Source organism: Ochotona curzoniae, unplaced genomic scaffold (genome assembly GCF_017591425.1).
Source record: "Ochotona curzoniae isolate NIBS_2020 unplaced genomic scaffold, NIBS_Ocur_1.0 contig_64, whole genome shotgun sequence".
NCBI classification, from domain to species: Eukaryota; Metazoa; Chordata; class Mammalia; order Lagomorpha; family Ochotonidae; genus Ochotona; species Ochotona curzoniae.
This window is the reverse complement of record NW_024466502.1, coordinates 15008314-15035766: the sequence shown is the minus strand read 5'-3', so window position 1 is coordinate 15035766 and position 27453 is coordinate 15008314. Positions and strand designations below refer to the sequence as shown.

General features: G+C 41.3%; 1 protein-coding gene across 1 annotated transcript in view; it reads left to right on the top strand.

Annotated features, from left to right (window-relative positions):
• The first annotated feature begins 15802 nt into the window (after positions 1-15802).
• GPC5 (glypican 5) overlaps positions 15803-27453 on the top strand; it is a 487184-nt gene continuing 475533 nt past the window's right edge. Inside the window, exon 1 of the mRNA XM_040991547.1 lies at positions 15803-15973. Within this exon, the coding sequence (XP_040847481.1) occupies positions 15811-15973 (163 nt within the window). The 5' untranslated portion in view covers positions 15803-15810. The remainder of the gene's footprint in view (positions 15974-27453) is intronic.

Below are 27453 nucleotides of genomic sequence, written 5' to 3'. Positions count from 1 at the left end.
CTTCTATATCATATATGCTTCAGCCTGTCACATATTGTGAATATGTATTAAGGCATCTATTAAGTTTACTTAGAGAAGCTGAACTGTTCCAAAAGAAATATAATGTGAATCATATAAATATATATATATAATATCAATATACAATATAACAAATCCCTAGAGGGATATTTAACGTGTTCATTTTTGGGCACTAAATCTTTTTTCTTTTTTCTGTAGACTAATTTAATTTTATTTGAAAGGCAGATCTTACAGAGAGAGAGGAAGAGACAGAAAAGGTCTTTCATCTGCTAGTTCACTCCCCAAAGGCTCAGAACAGCAAAAGGTAAGTCAGTCCAAAGCTGGAATCCTGGAGCTTGTTCCATGTCTCCTACACACGAGCAGGGTCGTGAGGCTTTGAGCCATCCTCTGCTCCTTTCCCAGGCCGGCACACAGGGACCAGGCTCAGAACTGGAGCAGCCAGGGCATGAATGGGCACCCATGTGGGATGTGCCATCACCAGCCCCTTGGGTACTAAATGTTAAATATGTAGTGTGGTGTTTATGCTTAAAGCATAGCTACACTGGGAGTAGTAAGATTTTAAGTGCTCCATAATTACATGTGTTGAGTGGCTGCTGTGCTAGTGGACTCAGAGCAAAAGTGAAGAAGAGCGACTCTCCATTCTGATTAGAGGCATCCTGGGAATATTTATTTGGAAGTAATTTTTGTAAATAAAAATCTGTAGTTCTGGCCATGAAGTTGGAATTATCCTGGCACCCCTGAACCTAAAAATCCTTCAGGAAACCTGGTTCACAAACATGAGACAGGAACGAAACACAAGCCTTAGCAAGCAACATGTTCATATTATGATGGCATTTCAAGAGCTGTGCATTATCAGAGGGCTTTTCGATTTTTCTACTCATTGGCCCCTTGTTATATTATACAGGTTGTACAATTTCTACCATGTTTGGCTTTCGTTTCTTGACTCTCATCAATTCTAGAAGTTAATTTATGTATTCTACTATTTGGCATGCACAAACACTACTGTTTGGTGTTCATATCACCTTTAATGCTGATGTCGTCATTAGATCATGTAGGTTAGCTCCACAACACAAACCAGCTGTGCCGTTCTTGTGCATCTTTGACATCTAAAAAATGAAGAAAATTATGGCATCTGACTCATGAAGATTAGAGAAGGTGTGTTAATGCTAGATATTTCCTCACAAGAAATTCAATAGCACTAACCTTCACACCTTAGAGCATGGTATGGGTTCTATAAAATACCTGAATGTCCTCTCATCAATTCTATAATATTTGAGAAAAGCAAATTACTCAACATTTGATCTTTTTAAAATTGTAGGTTGCAGTATTTTATTGGGCAAGTAGAGGACAGGATTCTGCGAATATTTCACAGTGAAAGTGTGGAAATAAGCATAGATTCATGTCTGAACTTCAGTTTTGGAATTATGGTTTCCAATTAATGCAAGACTTTCTCACTCTCCTGTGCTATTTATTCCTTATTATATGGGAACTATGCTGTTGCCAAGGGAGGCAAAAATTCAACTTTTTTTGGGGCATATGGGGCTGTATTATCTACATAGCATATTTACTGGAGGATTACAGTGTGCTGCAGACTCTACTGGAATGATGGCAAATGAAGCATTTTAAAAGTTGAGCACAACAAATCAGTTCTGGATCTTGGTGAGCAAACTCAAAAACTTGCTACAAAATTTCCCAAATTAAGCATGTTGTTGAACTTGGTTAAAATGCTTATTACTTTTTCAACTGTAAACCAACTTCTTCAGTAAAAATATCTAGGAAATCTGGAAAAACAAATAGTCTGTACCATCTGTTTCAGTTGAATTCGGGAATAAGGCTCTAAGGAGGAAAAAGAAATAATCAATAAATTGGAAACAATTCCAAAAATAACTACTAGAAAAATATTTGTGCAATCATTAGTGTTCCGGCTTTTTCACTTGATAAGTATTTACTCTCTGGTCATGGCTGTTAAATCTATTTTGTAAAACTCTAGATTAAGTCAGAAACTATGAAAGTATAACAAAGGGTATCATATAGAAAAATGTAAGGCAAAATCATATGATAATAACTTGCTGTCTTCATGTTTCTATTCCACTAAAGTAGTGTCAAGTGCACAGCTGTCTACTCAACAATATGTAGGCAGCTGAGATCTTAAGTTCTTCTGTATCACACATTTGGATTTCTCCCATGTTTAACCATCATGTCTGTTGAAAGGACAAGTTTCAGGTTTACCTCATTGAGGTCTGTACTGAATAGATGTGTCGTGCGAAGTTAAAGCTGGGATTAGGCTGCAGGCAGCAAGAACAAGGAAGTACAAATCCTAAAAAATTTCTGAAGGAAGAACGGTTGAAGAGCAGGCCCTCCTCCCCCTTATTTAAAATCCTCAGAGAATAACTAAAGCACAGATGGTCCCAAAGCCTACAATTTAATGTCTTTTTCATCTTAACTAGGCACTCATCAATCTGCTGTGGTCGTAACTTAGGCTGTTTAAGGGATAACAGCAAAATTAGCATGAATTTCTTTTTGCTTCTTCATGATTTGATGGGTAAAAGGTCCATTCTTTTTTTTTTTTAAGATTTATTTATTATTGTTATTGGAAAGTCAGATATTCAGAGAGGAGAAGAGACAGAGAGGAAGATCTTCCCTGCTATGATTTACTCCCCAAGTGGCTGCAACACTGGAGCTGAGCCAATCCGAAGCCAGGAGTCAGGAGCTTCTTCAGGGTCTCCCACATGGGTGCAGGGTCCCAAGACTTTGGACCGTCCTCAATTGCTTTCCCAGGCCACCAGCAGGGAGCTGGATGGGAAATAGGGCAGCTGAGATTAGAACCAGTGCCCACATGGGATCTTGACACGTTCAAGGGAAGGACTTTAGCCACTACCCTATCGCGCCGGCACCAGAAGGTTCATTCTTATCATAGAGCTTAGTGACCTCAGCACAGAAATTTTATTTTCCTTATGAAGTTGAAAGCTTTCACCTTTTTTAGTTAAAGGAAACATTCTATAACTTCTTTTTGGGATAACTCAGCCGCCAGCATCATTACTCTTGACTTTTGGAGTCATGATTATGTAAAATAAATGTTACTTAAACACAAGTACTACCACACCAATAGTGGATCTGGTAACAGAGATTGCTAGAGATTGCAACTAAAGAGCAGTGGTAATATGTGCCTTGGACTAAGAGATAACTCATACATTTCGTGACACAGCATGACAGTTCCTTTTTTTTTTTTTAAGGTTTTCCTATTTATAAGTCAGAATTTTAAAGAGAGAGAAGAGGAGGAGGAAGGGGGGCGGGAGGAGGAGACATGAAGATCCTCCGTCTGTTGACTGACTCCTGTGATGGTCTTCATTAGTGCTGGGCCACACGGAAGCCAGGAACCAGGAATTGCTCAGGATCTCTGACATGGGTGAGGAGCCCAAGCACTTGGGTTGCCTTCTGCTGCTTTTCCCAGGCTGTTAGCAGGAAGCTGGATGGGGAGTGAGGCATCCCGGCCCTGAACAGGCATCTAATTGGCGGCTCTTCCTCCTACGCCACAATGCTGTCTCTGGAAATTAAATCACACTACTCAAAATAACAGGAGATGAAAAATTTATGAATTCTTAATATCTATAATTTACTATTTAATATTTTGAAATTGTGATTGGGGGATCATCGAAACTCTGAGACAGAAAACCAGAGACTTGGATATGATCGAGTAGAAATGTTATCAATAGATATAAATATATAAAATGAGATGATGGTTATTCTTACTGAAATGATATCCATAAATGGATAAGACATTTTTCTTTTTCCTGGTGCTGAGGGCATAGTTACTTGGAGGGTGGACGGCTGATGGCTTCAGTTCCTGAAGAAGATACTTAAAACGTGGGACCAGCACGCACGCAGTCAGAGGGGCAGACATACTGAAGCAGCAGCAGTGCTGTGAGACTGACAAGAGACTTTTTTTTCTTCCTTCTGAGCCGTAACTTCTTAGCTATGGTATTTCCCACAATAGACTCCATGGCCTGGGAAGTTAAATTCTGTGAACACATCCAGAGTTTATTTGATCTTACTTTTTACACCTACTTAAAATCTCACAATAACAAAAAAATGATTTAACTTTCACAACTCATGTACGTAGGATTTTACGAGACAGAAGATGTTACAGTCTTCACCTTCAGCCTCACAGGTTAATCAGAAAAGTAAGTGACAGTAGAAATGCTAAGATGATTGTTCTTTGATGATCTGTTTAAATTCTTAGATATATTTTATCTAAGTTATTAATAATTGCAGTGCTAATCAGAGATGTAAAATAAAGTGTTCGGTGGATATTGTTCATTCTTTCCTCATATTTTAATGAAAGACTAATCAAACACTCAAACATAGTCTCACAGTTTTGTATTTCAGCATTTGCTCTTTGTGTCTGGTGGGGAAGAGTGCTGTGTAAGTATATATGCATTTATGTAGATTTACTTATATATGTGTGCTTTCTCATAAATTATTTCTTCAAGCGCGAGCTCCAGTTTTCATTACATGTCACTGAGCCTTAGAATGAAGCAACTGTTTCAAAGCTTTCAGATCATCTCTTTGGCTAAGATCAAGTATAGTTTCTGAATTTCTGAGAACAAAAATTCGGGACCAACTAAATTTCTTCTTGTACTAAAGCCTTTAATATTAAAAAAGAGCCCTTTGGACCTGGTGCGGTAGCCTAGTGGCTAAAGGTCCTCACCTTGCATGAACCAGGATCCCATTTGGGTGTCGATTCATATCCCAGCTGCTCTACTTCCTATCCAGCTGCCTGCTTGTGGACTGGGAAAGCAGTTGAGGATGGCCTAAAGCCCTGGGACTCTGCATCCACATGGAAGACCCAGGAGAAGCTAATGGCTCCTGGTTTTGGATCTGCTTAGCTTTGACTGTTGGGGCTACTTGGGGAATGAACCAATGAATGGAAGAGCTTCCTCAGTTTCTTCTCTGTGTAAATCTTCCTTTCCAATAAAAATAAATACATCTTTAAAAAAAAAAAAAAGAGAGAGAGAGAGAGCACTTTATACCAGTGCAGGTTCAGTATGACTTGATTTTGTTCTTGTCATCCCAGTTCCTGGAGGGGGCAGGATACAGAGGCCCCGTGGATAGGAGCAGGGGACATGAAGACCAAGCGGAAGCACAGGCAGAGAGGGTGGATGCGGAGGTGACCACACTTTCAATAATCTAAGAGCCTAGTGTGTTGCCATGTGTCCCCTGGCCCATTCACTGAGGCTTCTGAATTGCATGAAGGCACCTTCATTAACTTGGATATAAGGATTCGTAAGAACACTTTCCTGAGCTGCAGAGTGGGCATCCTGAGCTCCTTGTGCTGGGATGTCGGGCGAGTGTCTGCTGGCCCTTTACTGTTCTCTCAGTCCATTCATCTTTTGTATGCTGCTTTTCATTCCTCTAAAATAGTGCAGGAAGAGCGGGAGAAGGAAAGTGAAATATTCTTAAGGAGAGTATGGGATTTCTTGTACATAATATTATTTACAGATACATACTAAATTTGGGGGTGTGGCACAATGGCTTAATTGGGTAATCCTTCCCCTGCAAGTGCTGGATCCCCTATGAGCACCAGTTTGCATTCTGGCTGCTCACTGCCCATCTAGCTCCTTGTTTATGGTCCTAGAAAGCAGCAGAGAATGGCCCAAAGCCTTGAGACCCTGCACCCACATGGGCAACCTGGAAGAAACTCCTGTACCCACGTGGGCAACCTGGAAGAAACTCCTGCCTCCTGGATTGGATCGGCTCAGTTCTGGTTGTGATCATTTGAGGAGTGACTCAGTGGATAGAAGATCTTTGTCTTGTTTCTGTAATCCTTCCTTTAAAATAAAAATAAATATTTAAAAAGAAAAGGCTGTAAATATGGAAAATACTTGAAACTATGTAAAGAAAGCAATAAACCAGAAAGAACCTGTTTGTGTATTCTTATCCTTTTACTGTGAACTTTTTAGTTCAACTTCTGTCATATTCTACATACTTTCCTAATGTTAGTTTTCATGTCCAGCATTTCTCAAGCTTTTAAGAACTTTTACAACAAAACTTTCATTGGCTGCATTCCTTTCCGTTGTATTGATGATGTGGTATGTGGACTGTTTGTGTAAGTTCTGTGAGTGAGTGAGAAGATCATTGGGTCCATACTTTCCAAACTGTGATATCCAACCTTCATCTTTAATTAGTCATTACATTAGAAGGAAAAATTAATGTTACATTCAAAATTTTTAATGAAGTTGTGTTTTGGAAGTATAAGAAGGATGTATGTCGAACAATCGCACGAGAGAAGCAGCTTGCTTGGAAGGTACGTTGATTTGTGATGTCCTTGCAGTCTTTGGCCGGCACTCAGACAGGTGCACCCACAGGCCTTTATGGTCCTTATTTGTTTATGAGGATGTCTGAATCGTAAATCATTTGAGGGCAAGCACTGCATTTGATTCAGCTCTGCATTCCTGGTTCCGCACTTGGAATTTAGCCTGGTGTGTAGGTGCTTTGATGTTTGAATCAATCAATGAAATGATTCAGGGCATACTGAGAGTTGATAAGTCAGTGGGGTTTCATCTGAATGAACAATTTAGGTAATGTTTTTTGGACTATGAGGAAAATTTCACTGTCTTAAACATGTGGGTGGGGTGATATTCTAGATCCAGTATTAATCTAGTATGATTGCTTTTCCAGTTTTCTCTGTGTCTCATCTGATCAGTGCAATACAGAAGAGAGAATGTGGGAGATGTGCTTTGAATTCTGAAGTTTCTAACTGAACTTTTTTGTTTTTCCTCTGAGAGAGGAATAAACTAATTAGTGGACGTCAAGGCACAGTTTAAAAACATGTTATTTCATGATTGTAGAGAACGTTTTTTTAAAAAGTGTCAATTATTTTTACTTAGATTTATTTGGATTTAAAAGATAAAGCAAGCAGAGAGCGTCTGTAATGGTAAAGTTACTTACCTTTCCTTTTTATAAAGGGATGTAGATATTATTTCCTGCTTAGTTCCTGTCATTCACAGGCCACAGACCTGACATTCTGTCTTTTGATATACAGGTACAAGGTAATGCCAGAGTGAAAGCAATGATTTATGTTTAAAAGCAAGTAAGTATACTGGTAAGTTTTAGTTTTAAAACTATCTTTTTATCAGCCTTATAATCACCAGTCTTTACATTTGCACTTCTGTGGAATGAGTAGGAAGACAGGCTGCATCCCTGCAAAGTTGCTTTAGGAAGAGGTGGTGGACATTTGAGCCTCTTGTAATTGGTAAGCCTTTCAGGATGTTACTCTTTACACATTGACTGAGTTCCTACTTTGGGCTGGAGCCGGTAGAAATCTGGGGCAGCCTAAGCTTTTCTTAAGGACACAAAGCTTAATTATATGATAACCTAAATAATGATATGAAATTAATCAGTACATACAAATGCCACACTAACATGCTGGAGAAACCTAGAGACAAAAGAAAATATGTGAGTTTCACGGCCTGAAGTGTTCTCAGAATGAATAGGCTCTTGAATGCAAATTTTAAAGAACAAAAGGTGGAGGATAGGCAAGAAGTAACTCCAAGCTTATCTGATGTGTAAATGAGCACACACTGTTTCAGGGAAGGTAAATAGCAGCGTTTTCTGCCTCTGGAGGAAGCAGGGGGTTCTGTTTGAAAGAAGAGTGGATGCAGAGCAAAGGGAACTCATGTAAATACTGAGCTCACCCAAGGGTGTTTTGAGAATTCCCTGGATCCGAAATACAGAATTCAGTTCTTCCTGACGTCCAGAATTCTGAGATGTAATAATGTGGATGCATATGATGCTGCGTTCCCAGCCCTATATTTGAAGAGACACCCAGGGAATGTGCTACAACATGGCTTGCCAAAAAAAAAAATCAATAATTAAAACCGTTTTTTTTTTTTTTTTTTTTTTTTTGCATTTTTATCCGAAAGATAAAGAGTTGGCAAGAAAAAGAAAGATCTCCTGGCTACTGTTCTCTTTCCAGATGACCATTCTCCAAATGTGCTGGCCTAGGACGAGGACAGGCAAAACTCAGGAGCCAGGAAGTCAGAGGAGCTAGGTTGTCCAATGGGAAACAGGGACAGAAGCACATGCCTCGTCACCAGCTCACTTCCTGGGTTCACATGAACAGGAAGCTGAAGAGAAACCAGAGCAGCCGAGACTTGAGCCAGGCATTCCAATACAGGATGCAGGCATGCTAATTAGCGACCTAACTTCTGCGCCAAACGCCTGCCTCCTTCTTGTTTTTGTTTTTGCTTTCATTTGGGATAAAGTGAAGAACTGCTTCAAACCAACTGTGGTTTAGGATGGAGAATGACGCATATCAGACCAAGACTGAGATGACGAGCCCTTTCTAGGCAGTAATGCTATCATCTAGGCATTAACAAAGGGTGAGGACGTTGGAATGAAAGTGATGAATACAGGAGATAGGCACATCAATTACCACGTCCTATAATTTATACTACATAGTGATATTAGAAGGCACGTGGCATAAGACATTCTGGCTCAACAAAGATGATTGTAATTACCCAAAACAATAGGCTTCCATCTCTTGTGCTTGTTAAATTAATACATTCATCGATAGACGAAATGGGATGTTTTGATTTTGGTAACACAGAGTATTTGGAGAGTACAGAGCATGCAGAGGGTAAAGGAGGAGGGTCTGTCTGTGATATGCAGTCCAGTTGTTAGAGGCCAGCACACACTTACTGAGTTCCAACCAACAAGCCCTCAGTGTTCATGGGACATAAACACTACTTGGTGGGCTAACACAACATGCTGTCTTCGCAGAGCTCAAGGGCAGAGCTACAAAATCCAGTGCCAGCCTTGTTGGTTCCCACTGAAGGATCTGTCCACAATCCCTGGCCTCTTCTTTTTTTCTTGTTGAATTTTTTTTTTTAATTTTTCAATTTTATGGTACAATTTCATAGAGACTGGGATTTCCTCCCCGCCTCCACACTCCCACCCCTCAACAGGTTTTCCCCACATTGCTACAATAGTATAGTCCTTCATAAGGAGTCATGATTCCATCAGTCTGTTATTTAAGTGTGCCCGACATTGCTGGCACAGGCAATGTCAGACAGTCCGGCATCCCATTGTCTACACATTTCCAACAGTTTCGTTGGGAGTCCATCTTTGATTTGGAAGCAGGGATGCATATTGCATTGTGTCCCCACATCTGGATATAATCCCTGACTTCTTGTAGGTGGTAGCTCAATCACTTCAATTTCTGCGTCCATTAATCTTTGCAAGGATCCTTTTCAGTTCGTGTTGTCTCTTTTATCTCTTCTTATGAGGATACTGCTTATTAGATACAGAGCTCACCCTAAATGAAGACCACTGCAAAGAGCCTATTTCCAACTAAAATCAACTCTGAGGATCAAAGTTCAGGATTGAATATGAATATTGAGGCAAACTATTGGATCTAACACATCCTCCTAAGAATAACCTGTAGAAGAAGAAGAGCCAGTCCCAGTGCCTGTGCCTTAGAAATTTTTGGAGGCGTGAGAAAGAGAGGAGCAGAGAAAAGGGAACGGAGAAAGAAATGTTAGGGAGTTAGGAGAACTAAGTGCACTGCCAGGCAAACTGGAGAAGGAACAACTTTATGGAAGAATTTGCCTAGCAGTAAATCAGAGTCTTCAGATGTATGAACAAGGGGCCAGTGGGCTTTGGGTTAACATGGCTGATGGACATCAGGAAAGCACTTAAAGATCATTTGAAAATATGAGCAGGAAAGTGCGGAAAACTACGGTGCGGTGCTATATGGGAAACAGAACCGAGATGAGATGAAGATCTTGCTTTTCCAGCATAGTTCAGGCCAGAATGCAGCTCTCCTCCAGGAGCCAAGTGGGCAATTAAGTAGTCTCCTCTGGCACATCCGGAGGGATCACTGTTGTTTGGTGTTCCAAAATTTGGATTAAGAAGAGAATTCAAAAGTGGTCAGAGCCAGGGATTTCACTTGGGAGGATGAACTGCTTGTACCTTTTCATATGCAAATATACAGAATTAGGCTGAATGTTAATTAAATTGCAAAGACATTGGTAAAGTAATATCTCTTCTAGGATAGTTAATAAGCTCTCTATGTGGAACTTATTTATAAATAGGGAAGATTAAACACATGATAAAAAGCGTCTTTATAGGGGACAATTAAAGATCAATTATGACAATGGTACATGGCCTTGGAAAACTCCAGTAGAACTTCCTCCTTGTTAATCAAAAATAATTATTAATTATAAGGCCTAATCATTAGTAGTGTCTACATTTTGCATCTTAAAAAGCTGATGATAATTACTCCAGATCTTGCTCTAAGTGCTCATTATGTTCAGAGAGAAGTGACTCTTTCTTTTACAAGGAACTATTAGCTCATGACCTTGAACAACTTAGTCTCCTGTACTCACACTGAGTTGAGATATAATAATGGTCATTTTTTTCTGCTACTTGGAAAAAAAATCCTGGTAGGTACAAAAATGCCAAATAATGCAAAAACAAACAAACAAAAAACCACCACTACCACCATCACCACCAACAAAAAACTCCGCAAACTACCCTATTATGTACATGAGGTGGGTGCAAGACTTTACTTTTGAAGAGTTACTGAATTTAAAGGAGAATATTTATAGCTTTAAGTATGTCCAATTGATCTGGACTTATTGAGTGATCATATGAATCAAGAATTATATAAAGCAGGTCACATGTATTATCTCAGTTAACCTATAACATAGACGTTGCACTTTCCATTCATTTTATGTAAGAACAGGGAGTTTCAGAGTGGTCTAAAAAACACGAAGTGAAAGAGTGAATACTTGTTCTGAAGAATATTTGATATTAGCATTAAAATTACTTTTATCTGAATACATGAATATTTAAGATATGATGTCAGAAGTTATAAGAAAATATTATAAAAATAATTCCTATAAATTGGTTCAATAATTAAATAGTAATTAAAACTTTAAGATATCTACCTCACATTTTATCAAAAAAGGTAAATGAAATGATGCAAATCAAATCTCAAAGTCTTAAAAAATTTTAAAAAGAAGTTGAATTGATATTAAATGCTTAAAAGTAAATCAAAGACTCCTGATAAAGATCGTATAGGACACATGACAGTATTGGTTTTCCAGGTACTAATCTCACACTGTGCAGGCTTGGGATACCCACATCCCACTACTCAGAGTGGGTAGTTATAGCAAGCTCATCCAACTCACAAAGCTCTGAGGCAGAGAACTGGGGCGGCCCCTCGGTTCTCACATTATACAACAGCAGCAAACACATTAAGATGTTACAGAATTAAAAAAAATCATTTAATTTTTTGTGAAACAGTGATTTACAGAGGAATATTACGTACTCTATGTAGAAAACAACTACATTTATTTGCTAATGCAATTTTTTTTTTGAAAAATATTGGTGTTATTGGTGCTAGAATTGATTTTGGATGTGAAATTTTTTCTGCTTGGTCACTGTAAGTTGTGGGGGTCATATTAGTTGTTGGAAAATTAACATGTGGGAAATAGGAGATATTTCTGCTGTATTTATTTCCACCATAACACATTGCAATTGACACATGTAATGTATATTGCAATTTTCAAACACACTTTTCATGTTCTCAGATTATAGACTAGAAAAAATTGAGTTTCATAAACTCAACGAGTGTTGCCGATTTCTTTTCCCAATGTCTTTTCTAACACTTTCCATCCTATTTTAGAAGCAGCTAATATTTTAACTTCATGGTACGTTCTCTGGAAGAAATAAAATGTCTTTGCCTAGAAATCGCAAATATAAAACCTGTAAAATTGAGGATAATTTAAAATAACTTAAAATTTTTCCATACTGGAATAGTTTGTCTTAATATTTTTTTTTGTGTGTGTGAAATGATTACATTGTCTTGGAAGCATAATTACTATGAGACAGTGGCATACATACATTTAAAATATTTTAAACTGACATGCATGAATTGTTGATTAGAAAATGAGGATTTTCAATCTGGAAATATAGATTAGCAATGTCTATGAGTGTATATATTTAGAGCACAGCCTTGTGAAAGTATTTGCTGATCAAAGTTCCCCACTGATTGCCATGTTAATTCAATTCGGTGTCTGGTATTGGGAATTTTCATGGAATGTTTTATTTGCCTTATGATCTCTCCCTTAGACAGCCTTTTCACAAACTAGTACTATCTCGACCTGAGAGACTTCAGGGGTGGATCCCTCAATTTCCTTCTGGTTGCTTGGATACAGAAATTTGTTACTGGAGTCAGCTGGGGCTGACCTTCAATTGGCTCCTTTTATTACTGGAGCGCAGGGCACACAGACTGCACCTGGGAATGATAGAAGAGGACAAGACAAAAATCAGCATTTCTGTGGAAAGAGCTAAGTGGAAATATGTATTCAGGTTGTTCTTGGTCTGACCACCTCCTAGTCACTCCATTGAGGAAGGATACTTTCTAACCAGTGTGAGAGGAACAAACACACAGCCCTGGACAGAGGAGAGAGTGGACACTGAATGAATGACACACTCAACAGGGGAGCATAGTAGCCAGGCAGACATGAGGGTGCACTGGCAGCAGAGAGAACAGGCTGCAGGAAGCAGGCCTTGCTGACACAAGAGGTGCAGGGTGATCTTGGGTTCCTATGAGGGGATGTGAAGGTCTTGTCTAACATTTCTCTGGCACAGTGGCAGAATTCATTAGACTGAAGACAGGATAGGTTGAAAAGAGTTCAGTGGACGGGGTGGGGTGAGGTGGGTAGGGTGCCTTTGCTTTTCAGTGGGTGTTATACTTGGCAAAAACAAGAGAACTCACCACTCAGAGCTAGCTTATTAGGATCTTGGGAAGCTCAAGAATGTCAAGGAAGCATGTAGAATTTTTGTCTTTATAAAACAGCTGTTTGGATTAGAAGTTTGGTGGAGGAGCTGAGTGGACGCATGTGGTCCATTGGGCAGCTGCAAGGCCGCAAGGTAGGATCAGGCTGTAGTTGGAGCCAGTGCAACCCTGTGTCATGAAGAAAAGGCTTACCTGTCTACAAGGAAAGGTGATGAGTACCATGGATACCATCCATACGTGACAGGTGAAGTTCCAAGGGCTACAAACTGGCGTTGGGCTCATCAGACCCAGCAGAATGCTTGAGTAAGGAAGGGCAGAAGCTTTCACGCCTGCCTTAAGATTGGATTCTTACCGGATCTGTGGCTTCTGGAAGCTTATTTAATGTCTTCATACTTCTGTTTTCTTATCAGCACTGTAATAGTCTATAACTGTCTCACGGGATGGTTGAAGTGTTAAATGGCCTAATTCCTGTAGGTGCTTTTAGATACTGCCTATAAATAATGCTTGGGTACAGAAGTTCCCTAAGCAATTTTTGAAGGTGGCCTAAGCAGTTGTTAGTCAGCTAGGACAAATCAGAGTTGCGGACTGTGACGGCAGGCATCAAGATCACCCAAATCATACTGAAGATTTTTTCTCTTACAAGGTCCTAAGCTGGTAAACTGTAGCCGGTTACCGCCAAGTACCATGGAAACCTGCATTGAGATTACTAAAGCGTATTTTAAATAATGACCATTTTGAATAGTCTCCCATCTAAAGATATTGACATTTTGAAAGCGAGCACAAAGCCTTGTGACATAAAAGACATTCAATAAATGTTTATTGAACAATTTTTGAAAAATGAGGCATTATAACAATCATATTATGGAAATTCTTCTCTAGCTTCATTTGTAATATTTGCAAGTACATTGAACAAATGATTAATTATGGTGCAATGCATAGAGATTGCTCTAGGATGTTTGTGTGAAAGGCCCTGCGCGTTGTATTCTCATTGTGAGATGCAAACTCGTCGCAAAGTTTCATGGCAAAGATGCACACTTTTAATTTGGGTGGCTGGCATGAAGATTCCCAGAGGAAGACACTTTTCCAAGCCACTCCTTGGTAGTAGTAGGGGATAGGAGGAAAAAGGAAAATGCATATGTTGTTGGCTGTGGACTGTTTTCTGTTCATTTATTTGGCAGGCGAAGAAATACAAAGGGGAAGTGAGCAAAAGATAGATACAGATGCGGAGGAGGAGAGAGAAGAGGGGAAACTGTGAAAGCCAGACCTTCCACGGAGCAGCGAGATTGAACTGCTGGAGCTGTCATCCGCTGCTCCCGGGATCTGCACCAGTGAAAGGCAGGAAGGGGGCAGGCGAGCAAGCGAGCAGGCACCGTGACTAGGAAAATGTCACATCCACGCCAAACGCCAGCCTCAGTGGGGCCTCACACAGACGAAGCACAGTTACTTTCTCGTTAGGTCTTAACTAATTTCTATCACGATTCTCCTGTTAGTTTTGTTTAAATAAATTAAAACCTCACTGAGAGCTTGCTCACATCTTTGTAAGCACCATTATAGGTATACATAGGTATATGTATGCATGTACACATACGTAGGAATTCAGGGAATTTATGCTCACAGCCAAGTGTTCCCGATTGTTCTCCAAGGCCATTGCTCTGGAATGACTAATGCAAATAACCTGCTGGGTGAAAAGTTCTGCCTTTCATATCAAGCGGTCATTAAAAAAAAACTCATGACACTTCTCTAAGACCTATTTTTTTTTTTTTTAAATCACTATCTCTTGGCAAGGGTTCAAATTCGAGATGAAATTTCTCAAAAGCTGTTGAGGCATCCATCTTCCCGCAGCCCCGGCTGTGGTGTTTCCTGGCTGAGCACTCTGCTCAGGTGGCGGTGATCCTTCAGCTGGTGAGGGAGTTAGCTTCACCAAGCGCTCCCAGCCCTTTGGATGAGGGTGTCCAACGCGTTCCTTTGGTAAAGTGCCAATGGACAACACTCCTTTGAATTCATTTTGAAGCGTTCCTTTCTTGATCTTCCTGGAGAGGGTCTCCCCTGAGCACTCTACTTCAGTTGTTCTCTGATAAATGTTCAAGGGAAATTCCACACGAGGTAGCGCTCGGAAGGACCCCTACAGATACGACGTACTGAGGGAAAATATGCTCAGGTGACGAGGGAAGCCACGGAACTTCCCGCAATAGCAAGAACGTGCAGCTCTCAGGTGTTAAAAATTCCGTTCGGAAAACTGTGTGGTTCCTAGAATGAATGCTCTGCAGCAGTATATAAAAAACAGAAATTGTATCTTCTCATGTACATTCTTAGACGCTTCCCTGTGAAGTGCTCCTCAGACTCTCCGTTGGGTTTCTTGTTTTGTGTCGGGCCCAGATCCCACTGCACAGTTTACACACACATCCCCACGTAGATGCCTTGATTTCTAGAAACGTTCCATGACGTTCCATCCTCCTTGCACTTGGTCCCTCTTCCCTCTGCGCCTCCTCCTCCGTCCTCAGGCCGGGCAGGGCGCTCCAGGTCTCTGCTGCGCGGCTTTGGGCCGGTCCACTGCCTTTCTGCGGTCTCTCCAGCTGGGGGCCGGCCTGGACCACGGCTGGCGGTGCGGCGCGGGGCAGCGCGCGGGGGCGGGCCTGTCCGCGGGGCGGGGCTTCCCGTGGCGCGGGTGGGCACGGCGCAGGTTGGCGCTGCGAGCGAGCCCGCCGCGGATGCTGGCGAGCGTCCTGCGGCTCCGGCGCTTGTTCTCCGCCCGCGCAGCGTCGGCTCGCCTCAGCCGGAGGAGGGGAGACCCCGCCGCGTCCCGCCCCTGGCACTCCGGCGTCTTAGCTGCGGGGCTCCAGAGGAGAGACCCACTTGCTCGCAGGTGAAGCGGTTTCACAGCAAGGTCCTGAGGGGCACCCGCCGTGCCTTCCCAGCGCACGCCGCACAGGGCGCCTGAGGAGGAGCGGGGTCCTCCGCCGGACGAGGTGGCCCGGACACCGACGATGGGAGCGCGCACCTGGCGCGTGGGCTTCCGCTGTCTCCTCCTCTTGGTTCTGGCTGGGTCCGCCCGCAGCCAAGGCGAACAGACGTGCGAAGAAGTTCGGAAACTTTTCCAGTGGCGGCTGGCGGGTGCGGCCAAGGGGCTGCAGGATTCGCCGCGGGCAGGTGAGGCGCGGCGCCCCGGGTGCGGCGAGGCGCGGTGCGGGGCGGCCGAGCGCCGGCCCCGCGCTGACCCCGGGCTGGGGAGTCCGAGCGGACTCTGCAGCCGCCGCCGTGGATGCGGGTGTGGCTGCTCTGCGGGTCTGGTTGGCTCGGGAGGCGGACTGGAAGGTGGGGGAGCTCCGTAACTGCGCCTGCGGCCGAGCCGAGCCCGGGGCGCCCGCTTCCCGCTCGCCTCCTCTCAGGCTCGGAGAAGGCGCAGAAAGGCGCCAGCGAGCGGGGAGGACGGAGGCTGAATTTCCGACTTAGCTGTGTGTCCCGCTTGGGAGTGCTTGGGATTGCTGCCTCTCACGAAGCGGGAGTTCTCTTGGTCCCCCCAAGTTTGGTACTAAACACACAACCCTGTCCGATGTTCCTTTGCAACCTGGTGCTCCGAAAAGAGGGTTCGGGCCCTTGTGCCTCCGCCAAGGGACACTGCTCTGGGGAGGGTCTGCTCCACTCCCTGGTGCCCACCCTCGCCCCAGTGCAGGAGCCCAGCCAGGTGTCTCTCAGACAGCTTGGCAGTTTCAAGTGAGAACCGTGAGCTTAGGGCAACAGGCGACCGCACTGAGTGTGTTGGGGACCGCGTTACAGCATGACATGGACAGGACCCTGCAAAGGAACGCCTGCGCTTGGCTTGGCTGGAAGAGACCGTGCGTCCTGCCCGCGCCTCTGCCCGCGCCTTCACCCCCTGGCAGGCTCCACCGCCGAGGGGAGTCCCGTGTGCCTCCCGTCAGCGTGCGCACGAGTCTTGTCAACCACAGTAGCAGGTGTCTGGAGCGCAAAGGTCTGGCTGGAGCAATGTGCCGCTTTAGCTGCGGCTGTGGAGCCAGCATGCATACATTACGTTGTGAGGTTGATTGAACAAAAGGGTTCCTGGAGGATGTTTGAGTCCAGAATCTGTTTCCAACCCGAGTTTCCAGGATGGGGAGGCTTGCCCTGGGCATTCCCGAGCTCGAGCAGCTGTGCTTGAATGTTGGCTGGTTGTGAACTCAGTTCTTGCCCTGAGAGGAAAATCTGGGTATTTGGAGAGACTGAAGCCATTTGCCCATTTTTCAACGCACACGTGTTGGAAGGCACAGTGAGTGCCAGGTGCCTTATCCACACTTCTTGAAACAGCATAGCCCATGCTCTCAATTTTGGCCACTTTTCTGTTGTCAGGCAAAATAATATTTTTAAAGTCTGTATATTTTTTTATTACAGTGCGTTATTCAGACAGACACCTTGCTTATCAGTTGTTGGGAAAATCAGTGTGTGCATGCGCGTGTGTTGTGTAGGTGTGTGTTGGCACGGGGGGAGGCCTCACCTTAGTTGTTAGATCCTTGCCTTCAGAGTCCTTTAAGTTTGAGATGTTCCACGCGTGTTGGTGGCTTTACAGTGGGGCCTGCTCAGTATTTTTTGCTGAGTGCAGCATCTTGACTTGTAGCTGAAACATTTCTAGAACTTTGTGTGTTCAGTCTTTGGAGGAGGAACTTCCCGGAGATAATGCTTCCCCGGTTATTCAGGGAAAGTAGAAGCTCTGTCCTGGAGACAAGAAATGGCTATCATTACCTGCATGTATAATTCATTCAGCACAAGGAAAGGTGTCTCGTGTGTGTGTGTGTGTGTGTGTGTGTGTGTGTGTGTGTGTGTGTGTGGGGTCAGTCTCTGCTTTTCTCTGCCCTTCTGTGTGGTTTGTGGCTCACGGTGGTTCAGGACCCGCGGCCGCCCCAGCTAAGGACTGTGCTGTCGCTGCACTGAGTCCTCAGGCAGAGGGGGCAATGCCAAGTTCCTTTGACGTTTCCATTAAGTTGACGTTGCCATGAAGAAGTCACACGAAAGAATTATTCTGACTTAGATTCACCCAATAAAAGGCTTTCATCTATGCATTTAATAAAGGTCTGTTTTCCTTTCTTCCTGTCTTGTTGGTCACTCTTTCATGTGAATAGTTGATCAAAGTATTAAACTCATAATAAAAAATATTAAACTCATAATCAGTAGATGACTGTCTTCCCATTAAGAAATCTCATTCTCAAGTGGAATAGACCAGATGCTTCATCAGTATTCTTCCTTGTTTTTGTATTTAAATGTGATCTTTTTTCCCTCAATGTGATTCAGTATACTGCATAGTTAATATATAGTTGTTTGAACATGAAAATACAAATTTTGCCATTCTTTTCAGCGAATGCATTTACTTGGCTAACACCAGTACATTCAGCTTGATAACTGTTTTCATTGAAAGCTTTTTCATGTGTGTCTTCTTGAATTTCTTGCCATGTCAGTTAGTTGCTGAGATGTCTAACCAGCGTGTTGTTTTAAGGTAGAAAACTTTTCACATTTTTCCCCCTTACTTGTTACATAAACATCTTCTGGAAACTCTAACCAATAGGAAATTATGAACATGAGAACAGCCATGAGAACTGTTTCTCAGACTCCTTAATCTTTGCTCTCACTCTGCCCCAATTCTTTTAAGTCAGTTGAGCTCTTAAGTATACTCGGATGAGAAACGTGAAACAGGAGCGATGGTGCCACGTGGTTGGAATGACTGATTTCCCTGTATTTTGGTCTGATTATCTAAGTAGTAGTCAGGATGTGTTTGCTCTTATTTGTTTTTACTCAGAAAAGAACTGTTAGTGAAACATATTTTTATTTCTCGGGGAGGGGAAAATGCTTTCCCATTGAAATTCTCTTCACATGGGCATTGTTCGCACTTGCATCCCTTCTTGGAGAGGACATTTGGAAAGAAGAAGTTTGTAAAAACGCCAAGACGACATTCAGAACTGATGTACCAATTTGTTTTCCTTTTTTTAAAGACGTGGTTGTACATTGGTAGAGAATTTGCTGCTACAACTCTACATCGAGTTAGTGAAAGATAACTGCTAGATTTTGACTACACATGGAATAAGATAGGTCTGTTATTGATGTGCAAATTGGAATCTTAATTCTTTTTTTTTTTTTAAGATTTATTTATTTTTGTTACGAAGTCAGATAGAGAGGAAGATCTTCCATCCTATGATTCACTCCCCAAGTGACTGTAACGGCCAATGCTGAGCTGATCTGAAGCCAGGAGCTTCTTCCAGGTCTCCCACGCGGTTGCAGGGTCCCAAAGCCTTGGGCTGTCCTCGACTGCTTTCCCAGGCCACAGGCAGGGAGCTGGATGGGAAGTGGAGCTGCTGGGATTCGAACCGGTGCCCATATGGAATCCCAGCGCGTTCAAGGCTAGGACTTTAGCCACTAAGCCATGCCACTGGGCCCAGAATTCTTTAAGACATTTGTAAGTACCGTAGTATAGTTTTTTCCTTCAAATCTGCTTTCATATAGTTGAATCTTGTAGTCACTTTAAACACAGTGCTGTTTTATTGTCACACCCAAGAGAAACAATCTACCTTGAAACAGTGGTGTTTGCAATTATAGAGGCAATGGGTTTCAAAGCTTGAGTCTGCCACTGTGGGTTTGTATCCTAGGCTCATCAGTTACTGTCTTCAACTTTTACTTCCCCATCTAAACTGGAAGTTTTCTGAAATGAAACAGTATATAAAAAATAGCACCAATCCTGGCACATACCGAGTGCTGACGAATATGTTCCTGCTGTCGTTGTCTGGTCTGCCCTCTGTAGTTACAGACTGTGCATCTGTAGACTCAGCCAACTGAGGACTGAAAATACTCAGAAATTGTGTCTGTACTGAACACCTGCACACCATTTTTTAATTCACCAAACAATACAGTACAACAGTTATGTGACATTTACATTATATTATGCACTATTAGTGATATGCACTATTGAGATGTTTTAAGATATACTCTTCAAAAAATATGTTTGTAGATTAATGCAAATATTATGCATGTTGAATAAGCTCTTTGGAATTTGGTATCCTTGGAGGGTCTAGAACTTAAACGTCATGGCTTGTTTTTTTTTTTTTTTTTTTTTTATATCTGTATTGGAAAGTCAGATATACAGAGAGGAAGATCTTCCCTCCATTGATTCACTCTCCAAGTGGCTGCGGTGGCTGGAGCTGAGCCAATCTGAAGTCTTTCCGTGTCTCCCATGTGGGTGCAGAATCCCAAGGTTTTGGGCCATCCTCGACTGCTTTCCCAGGCCACAAGCAGGGAGCTGGATGGGATGTGGGGCTGCCAGGATTAGAACCAGCACCCATATGGGATCCGAGCACATGTAAAGCGAGAACTTATAGCCACTAGGCTACCATGTCAGGCCCAGCATCATGGATCTTAAGGGACAAACCTGTTCTAGGTTTTCACTTGATTTTAAGGATGAAGTTTTATGTATCTTTTTTTTTTTTTTTTTTTTTGTAATCAAGAGTTGAGTTTTTCTTAGTCCTGAGTGTTTATTTCTAAAGTTGGAAAATATATTTGTCTGAAGTTATCTTTATCCAATTATTTGGTAATATTTCTTTCTGGGAACTACTACGATTTTATGACAAAACAGAACTGTGTTCTATTTGCACAGTTTCAACACCCATATATCACCACATTCACTGTTTCCCACCACATTTTAAAAAAATTTTATTATTTTTTTTGTAAGTGACAAAGAGGAATAGAGACAGAGATCTCTCACTTACTGGTTTAATTCCACAGAGCGGAAATGGCCAGAACTGGTGCAGCCAAAATAAAGAGGCAGAAAACCATTAGATCTCACACGTGCATGCCAGGAAGCCACCAAATTTCAGGGACTCTACCTCTAGGTTCATCACCTGCCTCCCATCATGTGGGCTTGCAGAAAGCTGGAACTGGGAGCAAGCCCAGGTCTTGAACTCAAGATGTGGGCAAGCCAGCTAGCATCCTGAACAGTGTGTCAGACACTCAGCACCACCATCGGATTTTGTCTCTCCCTTCAGGTAAAACATTATGTATGTGGTAATTTAAGGAAGTCACAAAATTAGATGGCTGCTAGTAATAGTCACTCAAGGATAGTTATCTCAATTGAGGAGTTTTTTTTTTTAAGTTTTACTTTTCTTTGAAAGGCAGATTTAAAAAGATTTTTTTGTTAGTCATATTCATAAAGAAAATGAGAGACAGAGAGAAAGATCTTACATCTGCTGGTTCATTCCCCAAATGCCCCCAACAGCCTGTTTTGGATCAGTCTGAAGCCAAGAACCTCTTCTGGGTTCCCCACATAGACACAGGGTCCCAAGGACTTGGGACATCCTCTGCTGGCTTCCCAGGGAATACGCAGAAGGCTGGATGGGAAGCAGAGATGTTGGGACACAGACAAGTGCCCATATGTGATGCTGGCATTTGTCAGCAGAGGATTAACCAGCTGAGCCTCCATTGCACTATGCCCCTGAAAAACACATTTACAGAGAGAAGGAGAGAGACAGAGAGATCTTCCCCATCTCCTGGTTCACTCCCTAAATGGCCACAGCGGTGGGAGCTGACCCAACCCAAAGCCAGGAGCGAGGAGCTTATTCTAGGTCTGCAAAGGTTGAGGGTCCCAAGACCTTGAGCCGTCTGCTGCTTTTTTCTCAGGTCTTTAGCAGTAAGATGGGTGGGAAGTAGTGGACCTGGGGTGTGAGTTGGTGCCCAAATGGGATCCCAGCACTAGTAAGCAAAGCATTAGCTTGTGATGTCATCGTGATGGCCCTGTGGAGTCTCTTTTAAACTTAGTTATTTAGCTGCTTTGGCAGTAATTATAGTGCTCAATTTTCCAAATCCAAAATTATGACCTTGATGCAGATTATTAATTATTGTTACTCAGTGCCTATAAAACTGCACCACATAATACAATATAAACAACAATAAAATTAAAAAAAAATTATTGTTACTATCAGGATATCCCAGTTTTGAAGTCAGCCAAAATTGCCAGAAAGAAGCCAGTACACAGATGGATGAGGTGCATTTCATTTGTTGCAGCAAAGTTTGCAGCCGCAGGAACTATGGGTGTGTTAGTAATAGACATTTGTGTTTCTTATAGGATTTAGGATTAGGTGATTTTATGAAAGATTTAATGAAGAGGGGGCAGTTCAGGAATGGTTATTTTGACAAATTTTATCTCCGTGTTAGGAAGATTAATGTGGGGTTATTGTTAGAGAAGCAGTAGTAACTAGTGTTGACCAAAAAACGGGACTATTTTGTCATCTCTGATGTCGATTCTGCATGGAGAGCAGAGCCTGCCCCATGTGTGCCACTCACACCAGGAAGAAGCTCTAATTTTTGTCATTTTTATGGTTTCATAATGTCCCTGTCCCCTTGCTCCAGAGATCCCCAGTGTGTTTTTCTTATTATCATTTTCTTATTCTGTGCATGTTACTTTGGATTGTGAATACCCACGACCAGTTCTAGGGCTAGTGCAGTTTGTCTCTTCCACAGCAAACCCATGTGTGCTTTAGTATCTCAGAGAATCATACATTTCCTTTTTTATATTGACTTTTAGAGAAGCTTATTGATGGGAAAGTGGGTATGGTTTCTTACTTTAGGGCTATAGATGGTGACTGCCTTCAGGGACCTGAATTGTATTGTCACACCTAAATCCCTCATAGGATCAACTGTAAATGCTGTGTCAAGTCTAAATGTGCTGCATCTCTAAATTAATGGTAAGTTTGAGGCTGCCCTCCTTGCATCCCATGTTTAAGTTTCCTGTTTTGACAAGTGTCCAACATCTTGTATGATTGGTTTTAGGGGAGGTAGGGTTTTGTGACCTCAAGAATAGTATTTTGACATCTATTTCCTGACACGTCTATGTTGTATTTTGTTGTCTTTATCTTCTTGGTGAATTGTAGGTTTCTGTTGTATTTGTATGTAGCCATATATAATCTATTTTCCACAAGGTTCTTACGTTTAATTAAAACACTTTCCAAGTTCAGGTCATCTCTTTCATCCTTGACTATTGAGACCAAGATTAGTATTCTAACTTGGTGCCTCTTTTATTCAGACATGGTGTCTTAAATAGACATTCATTATAAGTAAGTGGACTCTTGATGACTCTTCACCAGCAACCACAACACTATTTTGTTAAAATGGAGTCATAGGAGACTTCAAACACGTGCCTTGTTGGTAATTCTCTGAGCACGATCTATTCAGTTAGGTAACAAGACAATTGTTAACACAGAATAGTATTTTCATCTCTCTTTTTTTTAAGTGAAAGCTTGACTTTCAGCTAGAAGACAGAACCAACTATTCTGTCAATTCTCTCACTTTTTTCATCTTTATTAACTTTCTAGATTTCACTAATGCTATTGCTGAAATCATCCTAAAATGATTATTTATCCATCTGTGAATCATAACTAGTACCTCTTTTGATCAACTGTCAGGTTCACATATGGCTACCTTGTAAACTGGCTATGTGGGGCACTTTGATATAATTGAAGTGAAGTTTTGTTTTTCTGTAACAATGTGTGTTCTGAAAGTTGATAATCCTGAAAAGTACAAAGAAAGCAAAATAAATATCAAAACTGCTTTCTTTTGCCTCTTTAGCACTCTTATCAGCCCTCTTCTAAGCACATAACTATTTTTTTTTTTGAGAGAAGTGAATCCTCAAATGTCCTATAAGGAAAGGAAATGTATTTAACATTCATGGTCTTTATTTGCACCTCTGTCATCATCAAGTAGCCAGTGTGACTGCTGTGCCTTAGATCTGTATTGATCCATTATTGGAAGAATGGAGAAAATACAGGTGAGCAGGTGGAACGTGATTTTGACTCTGGTTTGGTTTGTATTGTACTTGATTATGTTTCCTGCAGAGTGTATCTTTGCATGAGGCAACTTAATAGTAATGAACTAGAAAGTGGCTGGAATATTCCCTGTTTCCCACCCTTGTTAATTCCATTGTGGGAGTGAAGCACATGTAACCTCTAGGTGGCGCTGTTCCTGACTTAGGAAGACACTGATGCAGAGTTCTGGCTAGGTGTAGGACACGTTTCGGAATAAAACAAAGGAATAATCATTACCAAACCACAAAACATGACATATGATAGAGGGATAATCTTGCTGTGTCCACCCGCACATTCATTTTAAAGTGACAGACAAAATTAGTGTGTACAATATACAACATTTGAAGTATATAAATGTTGAATTGTTAACAGGGGTAATTAAATTATTTATCCTCACACATTTATCATTTTTTGTGGTGAGAACATTTAATATTTACTCTTATCATTTTTGGAGAATACAGTACATCATTAATTGTAGTCACTGTACCACGTAACTGTTTACTTGAACTCCTGTCTGTTGATATCCTTGTCATATCTTGCCCACAATTTTGCCAGCTGGCCTAAACTCGGATAATCACTTGCCTACTCTCTGCTTGGTTGCATTCGGCTTTGTTAGATTTCATTTGTGAGATCATGCAATATTTAGCTTTGCATCTCTGGCTTATTTCAGTTAACATTGTACCCACGAGATTCAGGTTCATCTGTCATCACAAATGGAGGATTTCCTCCACTGGTATGTCATGTACAGATCATTCATTAATTAATAGACATCCAGATTTATCTGGACTTGAACTACTCTTTTCAATGTTATGTTACAAAATTATCACCTTTTCTTATATGAAACATTATATAAAAAGTATATAAAAATGTTAGAATATTTTGCATAGGTAGGATTTTCACATCTGTTAGAACATGCATATCTGATTTATTTCAGCTATTAAATAGATTTCAAGTAGCTATATTTAAAAGATGTTTAAAATGTGTTGTTCCATAATTTGTGTATTACTCTCCTAGGATAGTGATTTTGGATTGCTAGCTTTCTTCTGTGCTATGATCAATAAATTTATCTAGTTTTTATAGTTCTGTATGGGCAGTGTAATTAAATAATCTTTGTAGTTACCTTTTTAGAGCTCATAGTCCTTTGTTTTTTCTTGTTTTATAACTTCGAGGGAATTTAGTCAATGGCTTTTTCTGTATTTGCTTTGGAAGAGCGTAAAATATGGGAAGTGAGTTGGATGAATAGCAAACAGAGTGTGTCTTTATTGATCAATAATGTAAAAGTTATTCCACAGTATCATTGCTCACAACATACATATTTCTTAAATGGAAGACTGTCAATATTAAATTACCTGTTGAGATTTACTTGCTTTTTTGAACAACTCTCTTATTCAGTAAGGTTATACCAAGTTACGCTTGGTTCATTTTCTTTTGATCATTGAGATGTCTGTGGTTAATGAGCTGAAACTGAAGTAGGTCAATAAAATGAAGAGATTAACAGTCCGTTCTCAGCAGGCTTGGAACACATTTTACTGTGGGTTAAAAAAGTCATTTTTTTTCAGAGTTTTTGATCAACTTAAAAGGTAAAGGAAATAAAAGTAATGTGGTGAGACTCAAAAAGCTGAAAAATCAATGAATCCTTTAGGGTGCCATTTTCCTGTAAAGTTACAAGGATCCAAGTTTGTACAGTAGGAGCTTAGGTACAAAAGCAAAACTAGATTTTATAAATTCATTGGTACAAAGCCTCCAAGTTGTTAAATATTTGATATTTAGTTTGACAATGTCTTACGTACATAACAAGAAAAAGCAGTGGATGTGGCAAAGTGCTGTAATGTTATGAGATAAGCAGATGGGAGAACAGACGTGTTGACATGTACTTTTTGCATATTGTAGCCAGGTATTTTAGTGTATAACCTTCAATTTATCATTTTTCTTTTTTTTTTTTATTATTTTACCATACAGTTCTGTAGGCTCTGGGATTTTCCTGACCCCCCTCCCAAAACCCCTTCCACACTTGGACTGATTTCCCTTCCATTACTACAATAGTATTGTTCTTTATAAACCATCGTGAATACATTATTCTGTATTTAAGTATATCCTGACATTATGGGCATGGACAATGGCAGAGAGTCCAGCATCCCATTGTCAAGATATATCCAACAGTTTCACTGGGAGTCCATCCTCAGTCTGAAAGTAGAGATGCGTACTGCACTGAATCCTCACATCTGGACGTGACAGTCCACTACACAGTCACTATAATTCCCTGCAAGTGAAAAGACACAAAGCCAAAATCAACAACAGGAAGAAAAATAGAAGTTCACAATGCCAAGAAGTTAAATAACAGGCTACTGAATGACTAATGTGTCGCTGAAGAAATGAAGAAGAAAATGAAGATGTGTCTCAAGTAAAGCAACAAATGGGTTTTACTCTTTGATCCAGTCCACTAAATGTATGACATTTAGTTGAGGAGTTTAAGCCATTTACATTCAGGGTTACTATGGATAGGTGGTAATTTGGTCCTCTCATTTTAGCAATGCATGGTTCATTGATTGATTCCTCTGTTTTTCTTTTACTGGGATGTTCCTCACATTTGTCTTTGGTGTTGGTGGGTACTGTTACTTTTTTTCTGCCAAGAGAATATCTTTAAGTATCATTTGTAGGGAAGGTTTGGAAAAGACATTTTCTTTGAAGTTTTCTTTAGTGTGGATTAATTTTATTTTGTTTTCAAAGACAAAAGAAAGCTTTGCTGGGTACATTATCCTGGACTGACAATTTTTCCTTATAGATTATGGAATATGTTGCTCCATTCTCCTCAGACTTGTAAAAGTGTTACTGAGAGGTCAGCTGTGAGTTTGGGGTTCGTCTATGTCAGTTGATTTTTTTTTTTACATTCGCATTTAAGGATGTTTTTCTTATGTTTGATTGACGAGAGCTTGATTATCGTGTGTTGTGGTGAGCATTGCTTTTGGTCAGTCCTGATGGGAGTTCTGTGCCCCTCCTGGATGTTGTTTCCAATTCTTTCTCCATATTAGGGCAGTTTTTGTTTATTATTTCATTGTACATCTTTAAACCCAGCTTCTCTTATTGTGCCTTCTGGAACTCCCATAATTCTTATATTTTTGTTTAAATAGTGTTTTTTATTACTTGATTACTTTTTTTTTTCAGCTTGACCCAGCTCTGCTTCTAGCTTTTTGATTGTTTTCCCATTGTGGCAAGACGTGTCTTCCAATTTTGTGATTCTTGCCTTTCCACTGTTTTAAATTTGCTTTGTTATGTCCTTCATTTCTTTTCTTTTTAAAAACATTTTATTTATTTTATTGGAAAGTCAGAGGTACAGAGAGAAGGGGCGACAGAGAAAAAGATCTTCCATCTGTTGGTTCACTCCAAAGTGGCTGCAATGGCTGGAGCTGAGCCAAGAGCTTCTTCCGGGTCTCCCACGTGGGTGCAGGATCCCAAGGCTTTGGGCTGTCCTCGACTGCTTTTCCAGGTCACAAGCAGGAAGCTGGATGGGAAGTGGGGCTGCTGGGATTAGAACCAGCACCCATATGGGATCTTGGTGTATTCAAGGTGAGGACTCCAGCTGCCGGGCTACTGCACCAGGTTCAATTCTGTTTGTTTTCAATCAGATTTTAACTTCCAGGAGGGATTCACCTTTGTGTGTTCCCTGTACTGGTGATATGATATGAGTATCAGCTGTGCTGACAAGTTTCTGTTTGTCTCTTCAGTTGGCATCTCCACCTTACTCAGCGTTCCTGGACCAAGTCAGTGGAGGAAATGACCAGAGATGACACTGAATAGGGATGCAGA